We start from the raw sequence: 18878 nt of genomic DNA, 5'->3' as shown, positions 1-18878 counted from the left end.
TACTCAAGAGACAATAATTTGACATATTTACAAGGTTTTATTTATCTCAAACTGATATTGCCAACATTTTAATGCATGTTTATACATTTGTGAAAAAAAACTCTGCTCACATACACGATGCCATTCCTTGTAATCAAGTGTCTACCAATTCTTTTCCTCTTGTCTTGATGATCAAGAATCTCTACACGACAACTGTATTGTCAGAATTGGAGAACTATGAAGCTGGACCAGCACCGCAGGCCAAGATGATGATAGTCTGCTGACACATGGCTCCTTTTCCATTAGCCCACTCTCTCAGTTCCTTATTATTTCCAATTACTGAGCAGTCGGTGCAAGAGGAAACAATAAGCACTGATTACGCCCTCTGAAGCTCTTACATAACATTACTATAAACATAATTATAGTTCACAGCAGATGTTTGTCCCATGAATCCTCTTAGGGTAAACGTGATTAAATAAAACTGGGGTAGCGGAAGTGAAGTGCACAGAAACATTTGTGGACTTTGTTTATAATGAAAATACTTCTGTCAAGTGTGCATGCCAACCCGATTGAGGCTGTCAAAAAGCAGCCAGCATTCACACATAAACACGTGTACCTAATGATGCCAGGAACTGCGATGCCAAGTATGTACTGTAATTTCACCTTCAGGTCATCTGATTCATCCTGTTACTGAGGAGCAGAAAACATCCAATTATGTGCCTTTTCCACACAGAGACAAGAACTAAACAAAAGTCTCAAAAATGCTGAATCAGATAATGTCGTTGTCTCAACACCAAGGTAGCAAAATATCGGATGCAACAACGCTGTCGTGGGGTTCAGTTGCAGCATTTACTTGTCACTGGACATAAACAGCTGTAGTAGGTTTTTTTGATGTCAACATCACATCTCCATTTGCGTCACATGAGTTGGTCCTTATTCCAGTCAACAGTGAGGAGGATACTCGTTTCTTGGTGCAAATCTCTGCAAGTAAAACGGCCTTCTCTTTAATACAACTTTGACACAAAATGACCCAAGATTTCTTTTATGATCTCCAGCATCAAAAACATTCACTGCTACAGACCTGCAACAGAAAAAAACTGACTTAGTTGCATGAAATTGCCAACATTAATAAAGTGAAATGTAAAGTCTGACACATTAACATAACAAAAAAAAAAAAAAAAAAAAGACTATTTTTGTTGCCAAGAGACAGAGTGAAAAAAGGTGGGAGCTAAAAATAAACACAGATGTCGCTGCAAAGCCGTGGCTTATGCAATATGTGCAGAAAACAGTGAGCAGATGTACACAAGTGTGACAGCATTATTGACATGGTTGAGACTCGTGCCTTACCTCCATGTTCAAATTAACTGCACAGCTCCACTTGAAACCAGTGGTGCTATGGTGCGATATCGCATCAAGTGCTGAGAGCCCTCTTCAAGATCCACAACATACTCTCTGCCAGATGAGACAGTAAATTACCAACTGTGTTTGTATCTGCACAAAAACAACACTGACTGGGGAAACCTAACACTGCCACCTATTGGAAAATAAAACCAATAACAACCCATGGAGAAATAACTCAAGTACCTCTGATCATCAGTTTCAGGCTCAACCAAGATGTTTTCTTGTCTCTCTTTCACACGCAGAAACACAAAGGAGTCCAAGCAGGGCTCAGGAACTAAGAATACATAATATTTAGTGTGAAAGTTAATTCAAATATCAAAGCAAATCCCCCCCCATTTCTTAGCACTACAGATTTGCAATGTTTCAGACATGACAAAGAAAATAGATAGTGAGAGTGTACCTGCTTTGAGCATATCCACAGTCTGTAAGTTTGGAGGCATGCGCTTCAACGCTACAGCCTTTAGGTAGGCTTCAGTGTTGGCATAGTACCTGAAAGCCAGATGAATGGGTTTTTGTCTGTTTGTTTGGTCTTACAAAAGAAAGAGTCTAAGAAGAAATCACTCTACTTTACTCACTCTTTGGCAAAGGCAAACTCCTCAGGAGACAGCAGAGATGGCTGTCCCTCCCCTCGAGACTTCTCTCTCTCCAGGACATGAGGGAAAAACTTCTCAATCTGGATGCAGAGACCACAAAGATCAGGCAACTTTGTTTGTTTGCACAGAGTGAGCTGGGAGATTCTTTCTTTTCTTAAAAAACACCATCCACCTGACTCACCTTCTGCAGACGAGAGCGCAGGAAGCTGCTGAGGACATAGCGGATCCTGTCTATTTCCATGCGATGGAAGCTGGCCTTAGCGTCACCTTTTTTCACTCGCTGCAAGTTGGATTCCTGTTAATAGAGCGTCACACATTTGTCATAAGTTAATCTTTGTATTCAGTAGGACTTACAACAAAAAGAAAAACAAATATAGATTTGCTGTAAAAACACCTGTGAATTTCTAACTAGAATCCACTGATAAGATTACATTGCCCAAAAAAACAAGTGCTGATATAAATGTAGACCTTCTGACGGATCAATTCATACGTCAGTATCCTTCGTGCAAGAAAACAAAGCACTGAAACATTGCATGATTATAACAAGTATATAAGTATTTGTTGCAATAAATTGGCGAGCTTAGGGATAGCTCTGACACAATTTACTTAATGACAAAACAAAAACTAAATACACAAGTCACTGAGTAAGCTGAAAAAGGGTCGAATATGCAATCATCTGCCCCCATTTCCTTTTATATTTTATTGTTAAGTGAATGTTTTGGTGATTAGGGATTATTTGAACAAAATAAGCTATATGAATGCATCACCTTGCTCCCTGGAAACTTTTGTGGTCCAGGGGGACCATTCATCCTTATTGACAGTTTCTTGGAGGCACAAGGTTATTTTTGTAGATTTACTTCAGGGGTGGATCCCGTTTGGGGAAGTTTTGAGTTGCATTGCTCGACATTTCCAGTTCCAGTTTTAGCTAAACCACACACTGTACTTGTAATGGCAAAAAAAGAAGTTCCACTTTCACCTAATCCAGTAAACAGTACATCAGCATTTATCTAATATGCGAGAGCACAACACTGATGAGATAGGGATAATGGATACACTGCAAAAACTCAAAATCTTACCAGGAATATTAGTCTTATTTCTAGTTAAAATGTCTCATTTTTATTCAAAAAACCTCATTACACTTAAAACAACAGTCATTACCAGAAAAATAACTTGTTATTTGACAATTTTCACTTGTTTCAAGTACATTTTCACTTGAAATAAGTAGAAAAATCTGCCAGTAGGACAAGATTTATCTTCTGATTACAAGCAAAAAACTTATTTATATTATTTTCTACTTATTTTAAGTGAAAATCTACTTGAAACAGGTGAAAATTGGTGTTTTTTTCCAGTGATGAGTCTTGTTTTAAGTGTAATGAGATTTCTTTGACTATAAATGAGACATTTTAACTAGTAATAAGACAAATATTCTTGTTAAGAAGAGTTTTTGCAGCGTAGAGATCTAAATGCTTGTGCGTCTGGTATCACTACAGCCGTCCTTCCACAACTGCATAGTATTAATCACCACTTTTCAGCAGAAGTGATGTTTGTGCCTCAGAAACAGGTATTACCATGTGCGTCAGCTGCTCCATCACACACTCCACCACTTCTGATTTGTTCTCCAGCAGCTCTGGTGAGAACTTCTCATTCAGCCAAGCCTGCGTGTCACACAGATAAACACACATAAGATAAGATAAGATAATCCTTTATTTCTCCCTCAATGGGGAAACTCACTTGTTCAGCAGCAGTACACTTAACACACACATGCAGGGAAGGGGGTAAAAAAGTAAAAAAATATATACAATTACAAAATATAGACAGTATATACATTGCAATGGAATAAAAGTAGTGCGAAAGAAAAAAAGTGCAAAAAAAGCAGGTAGAATGAGTGTGAAGTAGACAGACAGATATTGCATAGATATTGCACATCTTGTTATTGCACGTGTAATTGCACATAAAGACAGGGCTAAAACGCTGTTAAACGTTATGTTTTTCTGACAGACTAATGAGGGGGAGAAAGGGGGAAAAGTCGCTCACCTCCTCCAGCTTGGCGATCAGCTCCGCCGGTGTCATCACGTCCTCCTGGCTGTCATCTGGGTTGGTGTCGCTGCCATCATCCGATAAAGCGTCCGACATGGTTTTGCTTTGCAGACAATAATATACTAAATATTGCTCTCCTGAGAAAAGGGTGTTTCAAATTAGGAAAACAACGGGTACAGAGAAACTTTAACTAATACAACGCCAACGTGCAGGGCGGCGCGCACGTACACATAGGAAAAGCCCTCTTGTTTATTTCGCGCCACAGGCGAGTTCTCGCGAGAAAAATACCTAAATATTTAAACCCCGAGTTTTGTTTGTAAGGCAATCAAAGCCTACGTGGCCGCGGTTAATAGTTACACTAACAAACGCCACTTAATTCGATAAGGTACAGTTTTCTAAACAGTAAAGCTATATATCCATATTAATTGTTGTATGTGACATTTTTTCCAATGCGATGTCCTGAAATCAGCAGTAGTTAGAGTGTAGGCTGCCTGACATAAAAACCTCGGGTTCATTTTTACACAATTTCTTGGTCTAGTTAATCTTTTTTTTTCTTTCTTAAACTTGATTTAAAATAATTATCACAGGAACAGTATACAAATAGAATACAGAACATGTGCCAGGGGTGATGTCTTATTCAAGTCTTATTCAAGAAGATTATACATATTACACAAATAATAGCCTTTTCATTTGTTGATTTAGTGATTAGTTTTAAGTAAAGTTCCATTTCTTTCTGGAAAACATAAAAGCAAGGGGTTTTCTTTGAAAATGTACTCTTATGAATATGAAATTTGTCAAGAAATAAAAACAGATTTATCAAAAAGTAACATTTTTCTTCTTTCTTAGGGAAACAATGGAAACCAAAAACAACATTTTCCCAATGTAAATTAAAATCTATAGTGAAAGGGTCAATAATAAATTTGCTAATATCTGCCCATAGTTTTTTCGAATGAGAGCAAAGCCAGAATAAATGAACAACTGTTTCTGGATGTAAATTACAGAAGGAACAATTCGTATTAATGTCCTTTTAAAATTTCTGCATGTAATGGCCTTGGTCTAGTTAATCTCGTCTCTCCACCAACCAATCACATTTACGTATATTGTTTCTGGAGGACGTTGTAAATGTAGAAGTGGGACTGCAGTTTCCTTCTGCGTTTCCTAATGTAACAAAATGTTGAGAACAGAGGAAGTTATAGAGAGAAAACACCCTCCTATCTTTTTAATATTGCGGCTGAAAATGTCTTTTGTGTACTCGGCTATCTTCATTTGGACATGGCTTTGACTTCTGATCACTTTCCCAGCCCGAGCCTAATCCTAACCATGATCAATTTACAGCTAACCTCACCTCAATATAACCCCACTTCCTCTGTAGCTCTCACTCTAAGGGCTGCAAAAAATGATTCTGCCTCCTTCGGACTGGGTTTTGATGCCAACTGGAACCAGTGGTCCCAGTAAGATCACTGACATCTAAAACTAGAAAAAGTCCCTAATGAGGAAACTAAAATGCCCACAGAGAGAGAGATACAATCAATGATAGCAGTACCATTCCCATGCACATGCCCTAAACCAAGACTTCACGTCTCTTCTACATGTGATATCGTTCTCTTTCATTTGTGCTGTGCATTTATTTGAAAGAATTTCCATCATCTGCTTCATTTGTTCCAGCTGTGTCAGACCACAGTGCGGCCTGCAGCATTATCTCATTTGTGTGATTTCCTCTTTCTCTTTCCCCCTCATTGCTCTTGCCCCAGAGATTTTTGTTATTTTTATCACTGGTGATCTTGCATCTGCCATGGTGCTGCCATTGTATTCACGTTAGTGTTGCAGATGACAGCAGCAATCTTCTGCTTAAATGTGCTGCATCAGATCTGCAGGGCTGAAGCCACTTTTGCAGCTTTTGCAGCTTAACATGCAGTAGTAATGCAGGTGCCCAAAACCACATGTAGTGTGGCTCTTACACCACAGTTTGTGCTCAACAATGATGAGAACAATCTGAAGGTTATGAGGAAGATATGTTTCTGTACTATCTTAAATCAGTTTGTCCTGATAGATCTTTGGAAGCAGAAACAAATCATTTAGCAAACTCACAATTTTGTAAAATATGTACAATAAGTTGTGGGAAATCTGAAGCATTTCTGAACTTTAAGAAAAAAATGGCACAACGCCCCCCCCCAACAAAATAAGACTTATTTTCATATTTATTTGTTTCCTGCAATATTTTATTTAAATACAACTTAATTAAAATAAGATCTGTACATGTTTTGTATATTTAACACTGATAGAAGCGACGGAGAGCATTCATATAGTACCATGGCAAGGCAAGGCAAGGCAAATGTATTTATATAGCACAATTCAACACAAGGTAATTCAAAGTGCTTTACATTGACATTAAAAGCGGCAAGACATAATTAGACAAGAAATAACAAATAGGTAAGAATAAGAAAAGAAGTAAAATAATAAAAAGCACAAGCTGTTAAAAATAAGGGCAGTAGAATACAGCAGGTACGTTTAATTTAAGTTAAGAGTACCCTTGAGTAAACAGTAACGTTTTTAACCCTGATTTAAAGGAGCTGACAGTTGGAGCAGACCTCAGGTCTACAGGAAGTTTGTTCCACCGGTGAGGAGCAGAATAACTGAACTGCCTCACCTTGCTTGGTTCTGGTTCTTTGGACACACAACAAACCAGATCCAGATGAACCTCAGGGGTCTGGGAGCTTCATATGAACTAACAGATCAACCATGTATTTTGGTCCAAGACCATTCAGTGCTTTGTAGACCAGCAGTAAGATTTTAAACTCTATCCTTTGACTCACTGGAAGCCGGTGTAGTGATTTCATGACCGGTGTAACGTGGTCCAGTTTCCTGGTGTTTGTAAGGACACTGGCAGCAGCGTTCTGGATCAGCTGCAGCTGCCTGATTGATTTCTTGTTAAGGCCTGTAAAGATGCTATTGCAATAACCTATAACCTACTGAAAATGAATGCATGAATACATTTTTCCATGCTTAACAGACATCACAAAACAGTGAAGTGAGGAAGAAGGTCTTTTTTTCTGTCACTATCGAAGCACTGAAACTGAGGTCTAATGTGGTGACAAAATGGTTGTTTTTGTGTGTGTATATTTAAGCTATCTTTGCAAATTGGCCATGAACACAGATGCAGTGAATTAATTAAAATTGTTTACTGTTTCCTTAAGTGTAACAGCACCAGTTCCAAAAAAGAAAACAAAACAAAATAAAAAAAAAACCATCTTAGTAGTAGTAACAGATTGTAATTAAATGAAGTTTCTTCAAACCGATGCACTGATTTAAAGCATTTGGATGACTCAACATGTTTTACAATAATCCTATAAATTTCTGGAACCGTCGCTATAATAACTGTAATTCACCATCTGTTTAGTTTGTTTGAGGACATGTAAAGCATCTCCCAAATGTTTAATTGTCTAGATTCATTAGGAGCAATTTGAAGCTGACTTACAGAAAAATCACAGCTTGTGAGGATAAATGTGACTCATTGTAGGCAGAGTGTATCCAGCTTGGGGATTTAACAGAGGAAAAGGGTAGAGATACGGGTAAACAGCTGGTCCGACGATAGCAGAGTGACTCGGGCCCACTGGCAAATGATGGTACATAAACTGAGATTGAGGTAGTCTCATTCTGTGGGAGTGAAATGTGGGGTGTAACGTGGGCGGGTGCCGGGAGTCTCTCTCCGTTTTGTCGTAGCTGGACAGGACACATGATGGTGGCATGGTGGTGGTGGACTGGGACAGGCTCGGCTGGGGCGGGGGGACTTTCTGTGGCACCGTCCTTGATCGCTCCCTTTTCTCGACCTGATAAGGCCATGGAGTCACAACATTCAGCTTCTTTGACAGAGAGTTGTTCTGCTGAAAGAGCCTGCTCTGGTGAATTTTGTAAGTGGGTCGAATCGGAGCAGGTCGCAGAGGCTGCACAGATTTTGGAATAACTTTGGTGAAACTGGAGGTAGACGTTGAGAAGGTGGAGGTCAAGTTGAAAGGATATGCTATATATTTGCCGGTGGCCTTGTGGTAAGGCTTCCAGGCAGAGTCTTTTTTTTGGCCTTTTATGGAGTCACCGCTTAATGACTGAGAAGCGACTTGAGAAACATCTTTATTCCGTCTCATGGTGTCTGTAGATGTCTGACTGCTGCTCACAGACTTTTCATCCTCTAGTTTTTTGACAGAACACTTGTGGGAAGGGTCTGAGCCTGGTGTAGCTTTATCTTCACGCCTTGCTGGACCGTCCTCTGAAGAAACAGAGAGAGGGGACGGGCTGCGGGAAGAGGAGGAAGATAAAGGGAGTGGAGAGCCATCGGAGGAGTTGTCGTTCCTGCTGGAGGAACGTCGAGCTGGAGATTGGGAGCAGTGGATGACAGAAGGCCTTTCTTTGTCCTCTCTCTGAGAATTCAATGGTAAGTTAAGGCTGGCCTGAGCCATCCTCTTTTTCTTCTCCAGAGGTGAGATGACCTCTCCAGCTGCAGAAGGGATATGAGCAACCCAGGAGGTGGCAGGGACCTGCAGCACATGGCCGTTGACCGAGGTGCAGAAATCGGGGGCAGTTCTGTTTGACTGCGAGCAGTCGGAGTGGCATCCTTCTCTGGTGGGCCAGAGAGCAAAATGAGGAGGGATCGTTGCTTCACTTTGGCCAGATGTTTCTGGACTTCTTTGGGTGAGAATCTGTGAAACAATGTAAGAAACATTTGGTCACTCAGACGAATCATAATAAAATGTTTCTCACGTTAGATTTTCCACAGAGATTAGATCTGTTACCTCAGAATCCAGTTCCCTGTCCGAGTGAGTGCTTTTCCGCTTTGCCTCGGGTTTGTTCGCCTTTCCCTCCAGGTTTCTTTTGTAGGCTTTCCGCGGTTTGCTCGGAGGCAGAGGTTTGTCCTCCTCCCCTTTCATGTGTCTCTCAAAGGGAAGCACCAGCCTGTCACACAAAAAGCAGTGTAGATTTAAAGTCAGCGGATTTTGAGTTTTAATGAGGAAAAAAAATCCAAAACAACAGGAAACAAAGTCACTCTCACCTCTCATAGTGTCTTCGAGTGCAAGTGGCAGCGCTGGTGCTACCTGGACTTCCTCCTAATTCATCATACACTTTCTTCCACAGACGTCGAGCTGTCACCTGTTGGTTAACACATTTGGAGAAATAAGTGCTTCGGGATAAACTTAGTTCCACAAACTTTATAGTTTTAATACATTTTTTTTGAAAGGCAACTTGTTTTTTTATGGTGGTGTTTTCTTTCCCCTTGATACCAGACAGAGCCGATGGCATTTGGAGACATAATCTTTTTACAACTTTACATGACAAAATGAATCCACAAGTATGAATTAATTGTGAATATCTCATATAATTTTCAGATATCTGAATACCTCTGGATGCAAATTGGTCCATAACTCATCAAAGGAATGACACCGGATGAAGCACTGGGGCTCACTGATCTTTCTTTTCTACAAGTATCAAGATCCCTCATAAAAGATTAACTATTAATTTCCTGACCTTGTATTGTCCTAATTGAAATCTGAGCACTAGGACCAAGATTCTCTATACAAGATGCACAAATTCACTAATATGTCCCTTTCTGACTTGGAGAATACTATTCTGAGCCTTATGTTACTCATATTTTGCTGTCTCAAGCTTGGCCTAGCGACTTAAAAGCATGCCCTGCTTTATATTCCATTTTACTACATGATAATATTGATGTACATTATGTTTTATTTTGAAAACTAACTAGTATAAATTATTTGGGGAAATACATTTTTTTTTTTTAAATCATGCATCAAATGAGAATGAACATTTTCTCAGACTTCTACAGTCTGACCCCTGTATTGAGAGGTGTCGCCCCCTGCTGGCCTGTAGAAACCCTGGAGGTTCAGGACACTTTTCATGACTTCAAGCATCGTTCTTAGTTTATGTTATACACAACCCATGATGGATTCAGTTTAAACACAAAGCACTCATATTTGTTTGGACACCAATGTATCTATGCCAATATTTATCCCTCTAGTTTAAAAAAAATACCATTTCATTTGAATATAATGTCATGAAGTAATTGGGCAACATGTTTTTTAATCCTGGCATAGCAACTTTTAGGTTTTTGTTCTTACAAGTGGGAAAGGGTTGTGGCCAGCTACCATTGGCGTCACATTTCTGGTGCATACGTTGGCAGCCTCTTTGGTTTTGTTATCATTTAGAAACTGTGGTCGAGTCAGTCGAGTCATTAGTTTCTTCCTCAGAATTTACCTCAAAGTGGCGACATTAAAGAGCATATTGCAGGTTAGAATTTTTTCAAAAACTATACCTGACCTTATGTGAAAATGACTATGTGAGAAGTTAATGTAGGATTTAATATGTTTTACAAGACATAAGGGCACGTAATCAGAGGAAAAAGTGGCTGATTTTAGCAAAGCTCCTACAAACGCGTCATATGACGCAGCAGCAGGGAGACGTCTCCACAGCTCTGCCCCATCTGACTGTGCAGACCCCGTACACACGTAACCGGGTATCTGCTAAACCGAAGATATTTTCCTACGTTTGGACCTGTCATCCACATGAAAACGCAAATAAACGAATGTTTAAAAAAACTATAAAACTAAACTATGAAAGCCATCAGAGCATCGTGTTTTCAAAGCTTAGCAGTTTTTGTCCTCCAGAGGCCAGCATGGTATAGAACCTGACGTTTTGCTAAATTTCCCATTGAGTGATGACAGAAGCCATGCACGCAGGTTAACAGATCATTTATGTAGTCAGAAAAGCACTTACTGAGTCATAGCCCCCAAGCTTGTCAACAGCTTTGTAGATTTTCCAAAGATTGACTGGAGTGAGTTAAAAGAAAAAAGAAAAAAAAAAGCAATCAAACATACATGAGAATCTCATTTGAGCTTCTTCAGGATATTGCGTTAAAAAAATGGCAAATACGGATAAAGAATGCCAGCTCACTCTGTTTAAAGCCCAGGTGTGGGATCCTTTCTATCGGTGTACCTTTGTCCTTCATAAAGGAGTGCAGACTTGACACAAATGCTTTCTCCTCCATCTGCAAAGCACTGGGCCTCGCTTCATCCTCACATTCAGTCGTAGAATCATGAATTTCAATGACGTAGGGGGAATCCTAAGGCCGGAAGAAAGCAAAGCCTTAGAGACATGCATCTCATACTCAAAATATGTTTTTTAAGTAAAAGTGATGGAGTCTAGCGCACTGAAAAGAAACCTCTTTTACAATTTAAGGTACGATATGATGGAGGGTGGGGGGGCACAGAGTCATCTTGTGAGACACAAATGCTGAATTGAAATCAAAATCGAACAGTAGGGTTTTACCGCTACTTTCAATAGATAACCGCTACACATCCTGTCTGGAGAGAAAACAGCAGACTTGTGGGGTTTTTGGTCTGAAACTGTCAGTCACCGGTGATGTGAATGTCACTTTGAAAAACAAGATTAATCTTAAAGACTAAGTGCTGTTCTCAGCAGACACGGTTTACCCTAAACCAAATGTTAAATGAAGCACCTGTCCAGTTTTGTAAGATATTTAAACATGTGTCTTTGCTATACATTAATTAACGTTTCTCTGCAAAAACACGTGCAGCAATTGCAAGGAGAGGATTTTGAAAATTCCAAGAAATTAGGCGTATCAGATTGCCCGTAACTCTAGTGTAGGAATTTGACCATGTCGCTATTTGTGGTTTGCCAAAAAAGAGAAATGAAACAGTAAAGGCATGCAGGAATTAAAGACATCAAGAAAGATTTCAAAAGCAGAAGTAGTAAACAGCAGGGGTTTAGGAAGAGAAACTCTTGCTACAGTTTGTGCAGCGCCCAAATTTGCACTCTGATATCTAAATTATAGCAAAATTAAGGTAAAAATGGAAAAGCTAAAAGATTAATGAACCAATTTTTCGATCATTCACATGGTCACAATGATGTATTTTAGGTCTAAAAAAGAGGTGTACTTGCTGTAACGTAAAAAACACCCAACAGTTTTCCTTGTACTGTTCAGTGCTGCAGCATTTTCACAGATGACCAGTTAGATCTTGATTGATGTGATATATGGTCAAGAAATAATACAAGGCAACTGTTGATATTTGCTTGGTGCATCCTAAACAGTTGCTGGGCAGATGGTATGCTGATGCCTTACGTGTTGATGTAGATGTGTAGAGCAGCAGAAAAGCTTGGCTCACAAGTGGGTCATCAATAGTTGTAAGTGGGAGAGAATACTTTGCTTTGGTGTGGACATTTAGCTTTTTAATGCTGCAAAATCTTTATGTGCATAAGCTATTTAATCACCCAATGTTCTTCATAACTTTAGTAGTATGTGTTATAACTAACTGGCAGAGTGAGCATCAACTCCATTTCTATCAGTTTCCATTTCCAACAATGGGAGTTTGAAAAACCATGCGTGGTTACGTTTGATGAGACATACATTTAATCGATCACTGGAACATGCATTCACCTGTTTTCATTTCTAGAGAAGTAACACAGCAGGTGCTTGCTGACATGGAACAACAATTACGGTATTCCCGACTGAAAAATTCCCCGTAGACACTCAGCTTTCTATTTTGTCAAATGCCAAGGCTGCTGGTTTTCTTTGCTTCTTCTTCAAACTTTCATTGGTTGTTGTTAATGTAATCGTGCCTGATTTGGATTTTCCAAATGTCAGTTACCTAGTTGGGCTTTATATATGCTTAAGAAGTCAATGGGAGCACTTTATTGGGTCCAGACCTCTGAATTCCCCCTACTTGACTCAATCGGCTTATTCTTTTGATATCGCAGTGTGACCCAGTGAGATCACCGCCAGTTAACAACCACCATCGATGAGATCTGTTGAATGATTCCAGCGTCTGATCTCAGCTATTGAAACATCTGCTGCTCTTGCATCATAAGAGCTGCTTCTGTTCGTGAAACTCACACTGAAGACACCGCAGTGGCTAGCTTTTGCCCTGATCAACTTAAGCCGTCCGGATGTCACTGGAGAGACTACAGCAAATGTCAATATTTTTTTTCAAACTTGAAATAATCACACCAGAGGCTGTTATTTCTGTGGCACTCATTGTACAACAAAACAGAGCAAGGTGGTTTCATATTCAATCAAGTTCCTCAATGTGGTTCCTGGTTCCGAGAAGTAAACCTCTAGAGTGAGTAATAGTGAAGGTGGAGGCCTCTAACCAAGATAGCCCCGACTGAGTCACAGATCAGTGGCCCCACATTGCTGTTCCCAGCTCAGAGCCAACAGCTCTGACTTTCCACTGTCATTCAGTCAACTCTGCTTTCCCACCACTAAGATTGTATGGTCTTTAATTAAAAAAAAAAAAAAGAAGCAGACATCAAGAAAAGAAGAGATACATTTGATGTACCACTTTTCATGCTGGATGTATTTCCAAAACTGTGAAACCACCGTGGAATAAGTTTTGCATCGATCCAAAACCAAGACAGAATTCAGAACGCCTCAAAATTTCTGATTAAAATCTTGCATGAAATTCTTCTGTATTCACAAGTGGCCTGTTTACTTTCAGTCACTGCTTTCTCGGTCTGATTCACAAAAGTTTCAGGTTTATACATCAATGGTTGCCTACAGGAAACGTCTGCGTTGCACGCCAGATACTGTAGCCCTTATGCTGCAGATCTCACTTCATACCATTACGTGAATATCATTGTGAAACGTTCGGTTGCTTTTCACTGATGAAATTTTTTGGAAAACTGTGTGGGTGATGATGTCAGTGTGTTGATATGCGATTTTCACAATGACAGTCAGTGGCGTTCAGGATTGATGTTATCTGCAGGGCAGAAGACACCGCAGAAACCACCAGGCTTTCAGCCAGCATCGACCTTGGAAATTTGATGAGCTAATTTGTGCTTCTCATATTGTAACTCTCATTTCAGTTACCAGAATAGTGGCTGTCAGTGCTGCAGTTTCTTTATGTGCAGTAAAAGAAAAAAAAACATATTGCTTGAGACTTGTTTCTCACAGAATACAAAGCAGAATCACGTAGTCTGTGTTACTCATTTCACAATAATCCCAAAAGATAAAACTGTACTCACATCATCAAAAAAAGAGAAAAAAAAATGCCACCATCTCAAATAGGGTAAAAAAGGGAAATGAAAACACAACACATAACTGATTCTGAGTAGTCATGTCTGTAGTTGCAGATCAACTGTAGCTGATGGAAACTGCCCAGAATGCTGCTTGTGGACCAACTGACATTTCTGAGGCGGTGACTGAGGTTAGTACCTGTTTCTCCCTCGCATTCTCTTCATCACTGGCTGCTGTTTGTTGTGACGTCTCGCTCTGGTCCTCCCCAGCTTCAGAAACATCACAGGGAGCAGAGATAGGACACGTTACTTCAGAAGGCCGTTGCTCGAGTGGTGTGAATTCGAGTTCAAAGAACCACAACGGCAGCACCAAACACTTCCCCATTTCATTAAACGTTGAATGTAGAAGTGATAAAAAATACTTTGAGTAACTTGTGCAATGGCCAGGTGATGGATCAGTACACGCACACATTGGCAAGCACAGACACAGACACACACAGTAATCTGTAGAACATATTGTCGACTGAGTGCGATATAAAACCACAGGTTGCAAAACCACTTCCTGCTCAACAACACAACCGCTTGTATGGTGCTCTGATGATATTGTAACGCAACAACTACAGTATTTGGCAACTGTAAAATCATCTCAAGCAAGATGCAACTGTCATGAAGCAGAACTTCATACATTACCCCTTTAGACTCTGCTTTGAATTAAGAGAATATGAGGGAAGACGCCACAAAACAAATATCTCCTGCAACATTGTGTAGCCTACATCTGATTTGCCTTTTAATCTTTCAATCTATGCTGCTACTCTGGGGAATGAGTCAGTATTCAGGACCACACATATTTGCATTTTAGGGGAAACCGAAACATGTATGTTGAAAATCACAAGCCTGGGAGAGAGAAGAAATTCTGAGAATGAGATGTCAATCTTCACCAACTGTCTGTACAATACCTTGAAGCCCTCCACCCACACTGATATTATTTTACAGCATAAAACCAATATCTTTCTCTTTTGAGATCACATATCCTGTGCTGTGACTTGAATCTGGATTTCTGCTTTTAGTAGCCTCTCACTTTGCTTAAAAAAAAAACAACAACAGATGTAGAAATACTTTCGATACACCCTTTTCCAACTCTTTATATTAAAAGATAAAAAAATTGCAACACTGCTTTTTTAAAACCTTTCATCAACAAACAATTCATTTCTGTCCTTTCATATGTGTCTTCCTCTAACAAATCAACACAGTAGAGATTAATTAACCTTTTTTTTAAAAAAAAAAGTATACTCCAAATGCTGTATAAAGAAATTGCTAATAAACAAATATATTGCTAATATAATGCAGCACAAAGAGCTAATACAATAACAAGTCTGATATGTTGAAATTAAGAACTACATATACAGTATTACATACGTAATTTAAAAAAAAAAAACAAAATAAACCAGCAAATATGAAAAGAAAGTCCCTGGAATAAAGATAAAAGTTATTCTCACCCATTTCCAGACGTTGTCTTCTGGTCCCTGGCTTCAGGCTGTTTAGTGACACTCGCACATGCAACACTCTCTTCAACTTGCCACACGAAATAGGAAGATGTCTCCGCAGGACAGTTTCATTGGTTGACTGATGGCACTGCTGCAAATGAGGCTTGGAAACTTTTTTTTTTTTTCTGCTACAGTCTCAGCATATCTGTTCTCTCTGTTTCATCTTCCAATTTTCAGACAAAAACAAAACAAAACAAAAAAAAACACAGGAGCTAGGTTTAAAAGGTCAGTTTCAGAGTTGATTACATTTAAAAATGGAAACTAAGAAATCTAATGCTATAAATGAAATTTTTTGCTCTTTTAAAAAAAACTATACTGTTAATTCATCTTATGTTTCTGGTGCGATGATTGTAAATGCTTAGGGAATTTTCTTGTGAAATGTATTTCTACTGTATTTACATAGTTTACAATAAAGGGGGAAACGAATGTAAATGATAAACACTCATTAATGAAAACAATATTGTATTCTTGTGTACAGATGTTGCTTCTTTTCATCAGAAACCAAAACCTGTTATAAAAGGATAATCACCTCCAACATACTGGACTCAAATTCAGCAAAACTGCTCTTTTTGGGGAAGTGAAAGCAACACTCATTTGATGTCCAAATAAAGGTCTAAAGGCGCCTAAATGTCACCATAATGTTTCCTGGATGTTTACTACTGCTAGTCATGAAAATGTATTCTTAAATAAAGGAAGCAAAACTGCAAAACTCACTGTCAATTTACATCTGCTTCGTGAAGTGTATTTTTGGGAGCGTACTTTTTGTGGGTGTTAAAATTGCATGAACAGAAGATTGTATTGTAACATGAGCTGTGAAATATCACAATTAACTTGCATTTCTAAAACATCATCTGCCGCCTAGAACAAGCAGCGTATGGGAGAGGGATTGTGAATTACTGCAAGATGAACAAAAGCAGTTTTATTTCCTCATAATGCAGCCTGACTTTCAAGTCTATTCACAATTTGGATCTTTGATTGTAATATGTCAAAGGCAGTAAATGAAAATTTTCTCTGATCTGAATGTGAGAAAATAAAGAAAACTTCAACACACCTGAAAAGGACTAAAGATGACTTCCAATGACAAAGGACTAACACATACAGCCGGTAGCTGAAATCACGCTGTCCAACAGCCTGTGAGACCGTGGGCTGGTTGCTGCAGGGAAGACCTCACATTTTAAGGAAGAGAGAGTGTCCTACTTCTTTAAAATAGTTTCTACTGACCATTAGCAGGTGATATTAGTTAGGAACAACATGACAGGTCAAGGCAGAAATGGCTTTCTCCATTGAAGGTGGGTGGCAAGTAGGGGGGTAAAAAAACAAAAATACAAGAAAAGAAAAGTGGTCATCTGTTTCCTAACCGCCAATTATGACTCAGAAGGAGCTATCTACATAGTGTTAGCTCTTGGAAAGTCTTGCACTCAACTTAGTTTGGACATGACTAATGCATTTCCTATAAAGAAATGTTGCTTAATGGCATTTTAAAGTATGTTTTGATATTTAAACTTGAAGCCAGGCCTAAAACTTATATTATTTTCACTCCGTTTTCCTTTGGCTGTCTCACACCGAGCAGATGTCACGATTCAAAATATAGAGGTTGCACTTGACACTATCCACATTTCCTTCGCGTGTTTTTGATCTCTTCGAAAGGGGGATGCCCTGTTCCTCCGTCTGTTGCGGATAGAGAATGACATTTCAAAAAGATTAGCATCTAAATGTCAAAATAACCAAATATCTACAAACTGCCCATATTTTGAAGGGATTTTTTTTGGGAGGTTCTGATAGAAACAAAACAAGTTTTTGTTTTGAACTTCTTTTTTGATTTGTGTGTTTAAAAGAAAGTCAAAAAGTCAGACTTGCTCTCACAGGTTCCTGAAGAAATAAAATAAAATAGCATGTGTAGTGAGACTTGTACATCAACAGATGTCAAATTTATCAGTACCCTTGCACATAACGAAATAACTAATAATAATAGATGAGATGACAAAAGTCGATGGCATCCATCAATTATTTATTCCACGTTTTTCTTACAAACCAGACTTTGCTTTTGATTTTCAATTCAGTGTAACATTTTACATGCTAAAGCAAATATAAATGACAAAAATGATGGCACCCTGAACTCAATGATTAGCCGTGTACACAGTAGCCTACAGCAGTCTCGTTTTTGGCCCACTCTTCCTGAGCAAACTGCTACTAGTTTGCTTGAAGGGAGCAAACTAGAGCTGCAGTTTCACATCTTCAACAGAGATTGAGATCAGAGTTTATAGTTCAGTGTTTTTCTCATCAGCCATTCTTGGGTGCTTTAGCCGTTTTGGATCATTATCCTGATGGGGAAAGCCATACTCTGTTCCACTCCAGGAGGCCCTGAAAGTCTTTAGACGACACTGCAAGTCCTGCATAGACTTGAGGTTTCCTGTGTCGATGAAGCAAAGCTGCCCAAAACGTAACAGATGTTCACAAATCCGACTAATCAACCATAATAATTATGTCAAGACCACGTTAGAATATTGCTGTAAAATAAATAATAAATCCTTAGCTTGAATTACTTTTTAAGTAGCATTTTCCTTTGCGGATAACCAAAGTTTTATCGACTTTAATTTCATTGGGTCACTCTAGCTGATACTAAATGGGTGCAGGTGCACATGAGACAACTGCTTGTAATAAAGTCAATTTTTAGGAAGAATATGCCACTGTTTCACTGAGATCAATAAAAGATACCAACGAAATTGCCCTAATCCGCATGGCACTGTACTTTATGTCACACTCAAAGATATTATCTTAATCATATTTCTGCGTATCAGTATGTTTTGCAGAACTTTTGTGAGATTTTTTTTTTTTTTGTCTTCTTCAGCCAGCAATGAATGTGGGGACGATGAGCAAAAACAAGGGTTTTAAGACTGAGAAAATCCCCAGCTATTCATTTCAGAGTTTCGTTGACATAAACACGTTGGGGTTGGGGCGAGGGCAGTACATGAGAGTGTTGAGAGAATATCGTGATTCCAGCACAGAAAATTTTTTCTATCTGAAGTGACTCACTTTCCTGGGACCAATCTGCTGACATCTCACAATCAAATAATATTACACCCATACTAATACACTATCTTGATTTGGGCTACAAATGGAACTTTTGTAAAAGACCCAGATTGCCGTTTAAGGACGAGAAAACAACCGTCTGTGACTATATTTGCAATAATTAAAAGAAGCTCAATAGTGGGAGTTGATATTGTTGTAGTTTCTAGACTGTGTAGGTAGGTGTGGAATGTATCCTGAAACTACTTTAGTTGATGTATTT

The 18878-nt window shown here is 39.0% G+C and overlaps 2 protein-coding genes across 5 annotated transcripts; both read right to left on the bottom strand.

Moving 5' to 3' along the window:
• Nucleotides 1–17: 17 nt before the first annotated feature.
• On the bottom strand, nt 18–4248 carry gins4 (GINS complex subunit 4 (Sld5 homolog)). Of its 2 annotated transcripts, none has more exons than XM_061728866.1 (8): nt 4008–4248; nt 3542–3628; nt 2155–2268; nt 1956–2053; nt 1781–1869; nt 1564–1654; nt 1327–1431; nt 18–960 (listed from the first exon to the last, which is right to left on the bottom strand). In XM_061728866.1, the coding sequence occupies exons 1-7, from the start codon at nt 4104–4106 to the stop codon at nt 1335–1337; spliced, it is 675 nt and encodes a 224-aa protein (XP_061584850.1). In that variant the 5' UTR covers nt 4107–4248; the 3' UTR covers nt 18–960; nt 1327–1334. The 2 variants fall into 2 exon arrangements, with proteins under 2 accessions (XP_061584850.1, XP_061584848.1); XM_061728864.1 differs by having other exon boundaries at nt 18–1060; nt 4008–4246.
• Nucleotides 4249–6843: 2595 nt separating this feature from the next.
• arid5a (AT-rich interactive domain 5A) lies at nt 6844–15649 on the bottom strand. 3 transcript variants are annotated; one of them, XM_061728859.1, is made up of 7 exons: nt 15542–15649; nt 14245–14315; nt 10965–11133; nt 10788–10840; nt 9052–9149; nt 8795–8954; nt 6844–8701 (listed from the first exon to the last, which is right to left on the bottom strand). In XM_061728859.1, the coding sequence occupies exons 1-7, from the start codon at nt 15543–15545 to the stop codon at nt 7493–7495; spliced, it is 1764 nt and encodes a 587-aa protein (XP_061584843.1). In that variant the 5' UTR covers nt 15546–15649; the 3' UTR covers nt 6844–7492. The 3 variants fall into 3 exon arrangements, with proteins under 3 accessions (XP_061584843.1, XP_061584844.1, XP_061584845.1); XM_061728860.1 differs by having other exon boundaries at nt 11007–11133; XM_061728861.1 differs by lacking the exons at nt 10788–10840; nt 10965–11133.
• Nucleotides 15650–18878: the final 3229 nt, after the last annotated feature.

The sequence above is a fragment of the Cololabis saira genome, chromosome 9 (genome assembly GCF_033807715.1).
Source record: "Cololabis saira isolate AMF1-May2022 chromosome 9, fColSai1.1, whole genome shotgun sequence".
NCBI lineage: Eukaryota > Metazoa > Chordata > Actinopteri > Beloniformes > Belonidae > Cololabis > Cololabis saira.
Note: the sequence above shows the minus strand (reverse complement) of the source record. Positions and strands in the feature narration are given on the sequence as shown.

Coding starts and splice junctions, on each gene's coding strand:
- gins4 (XM_061728866.1), bottom strand. CDS start 4,106: ATGTCGGACGCTTTATCGGATGATGGCAGCGACACCAACCCAGATGAC. Junction 1,655..1,780: donor TGTGGATATGCTCAAAGCAG/GTACACTCTCAC, acceptor ATGTATTCTTAG/TTCCTGAGCCCTGCTTGGAC. Junction 1,432..1,563: donor CCTGAAACTGATGATCAGAG/GTACTTGAGTTA, acceptor CTCATCTGGCAG/AGAGTATGTTGTGGATCTTG.
- arid5a (XM_061728859.1), bottom strand. Junction 10,841..10,964: donor ACACCTGGGCTTTAAACAGA/GTGAGCTGGCAT, acceptor AACTCACTCCAG/TCAATCTTTGGAAAATCTAC. Junction 8,955..9,051: donor ACTCGAAGACACTATGAGAG/GTGAGAGTGACT, acceptor TTTGTGTGACAG/GCTGGTGCTTCCCTTTGAGA.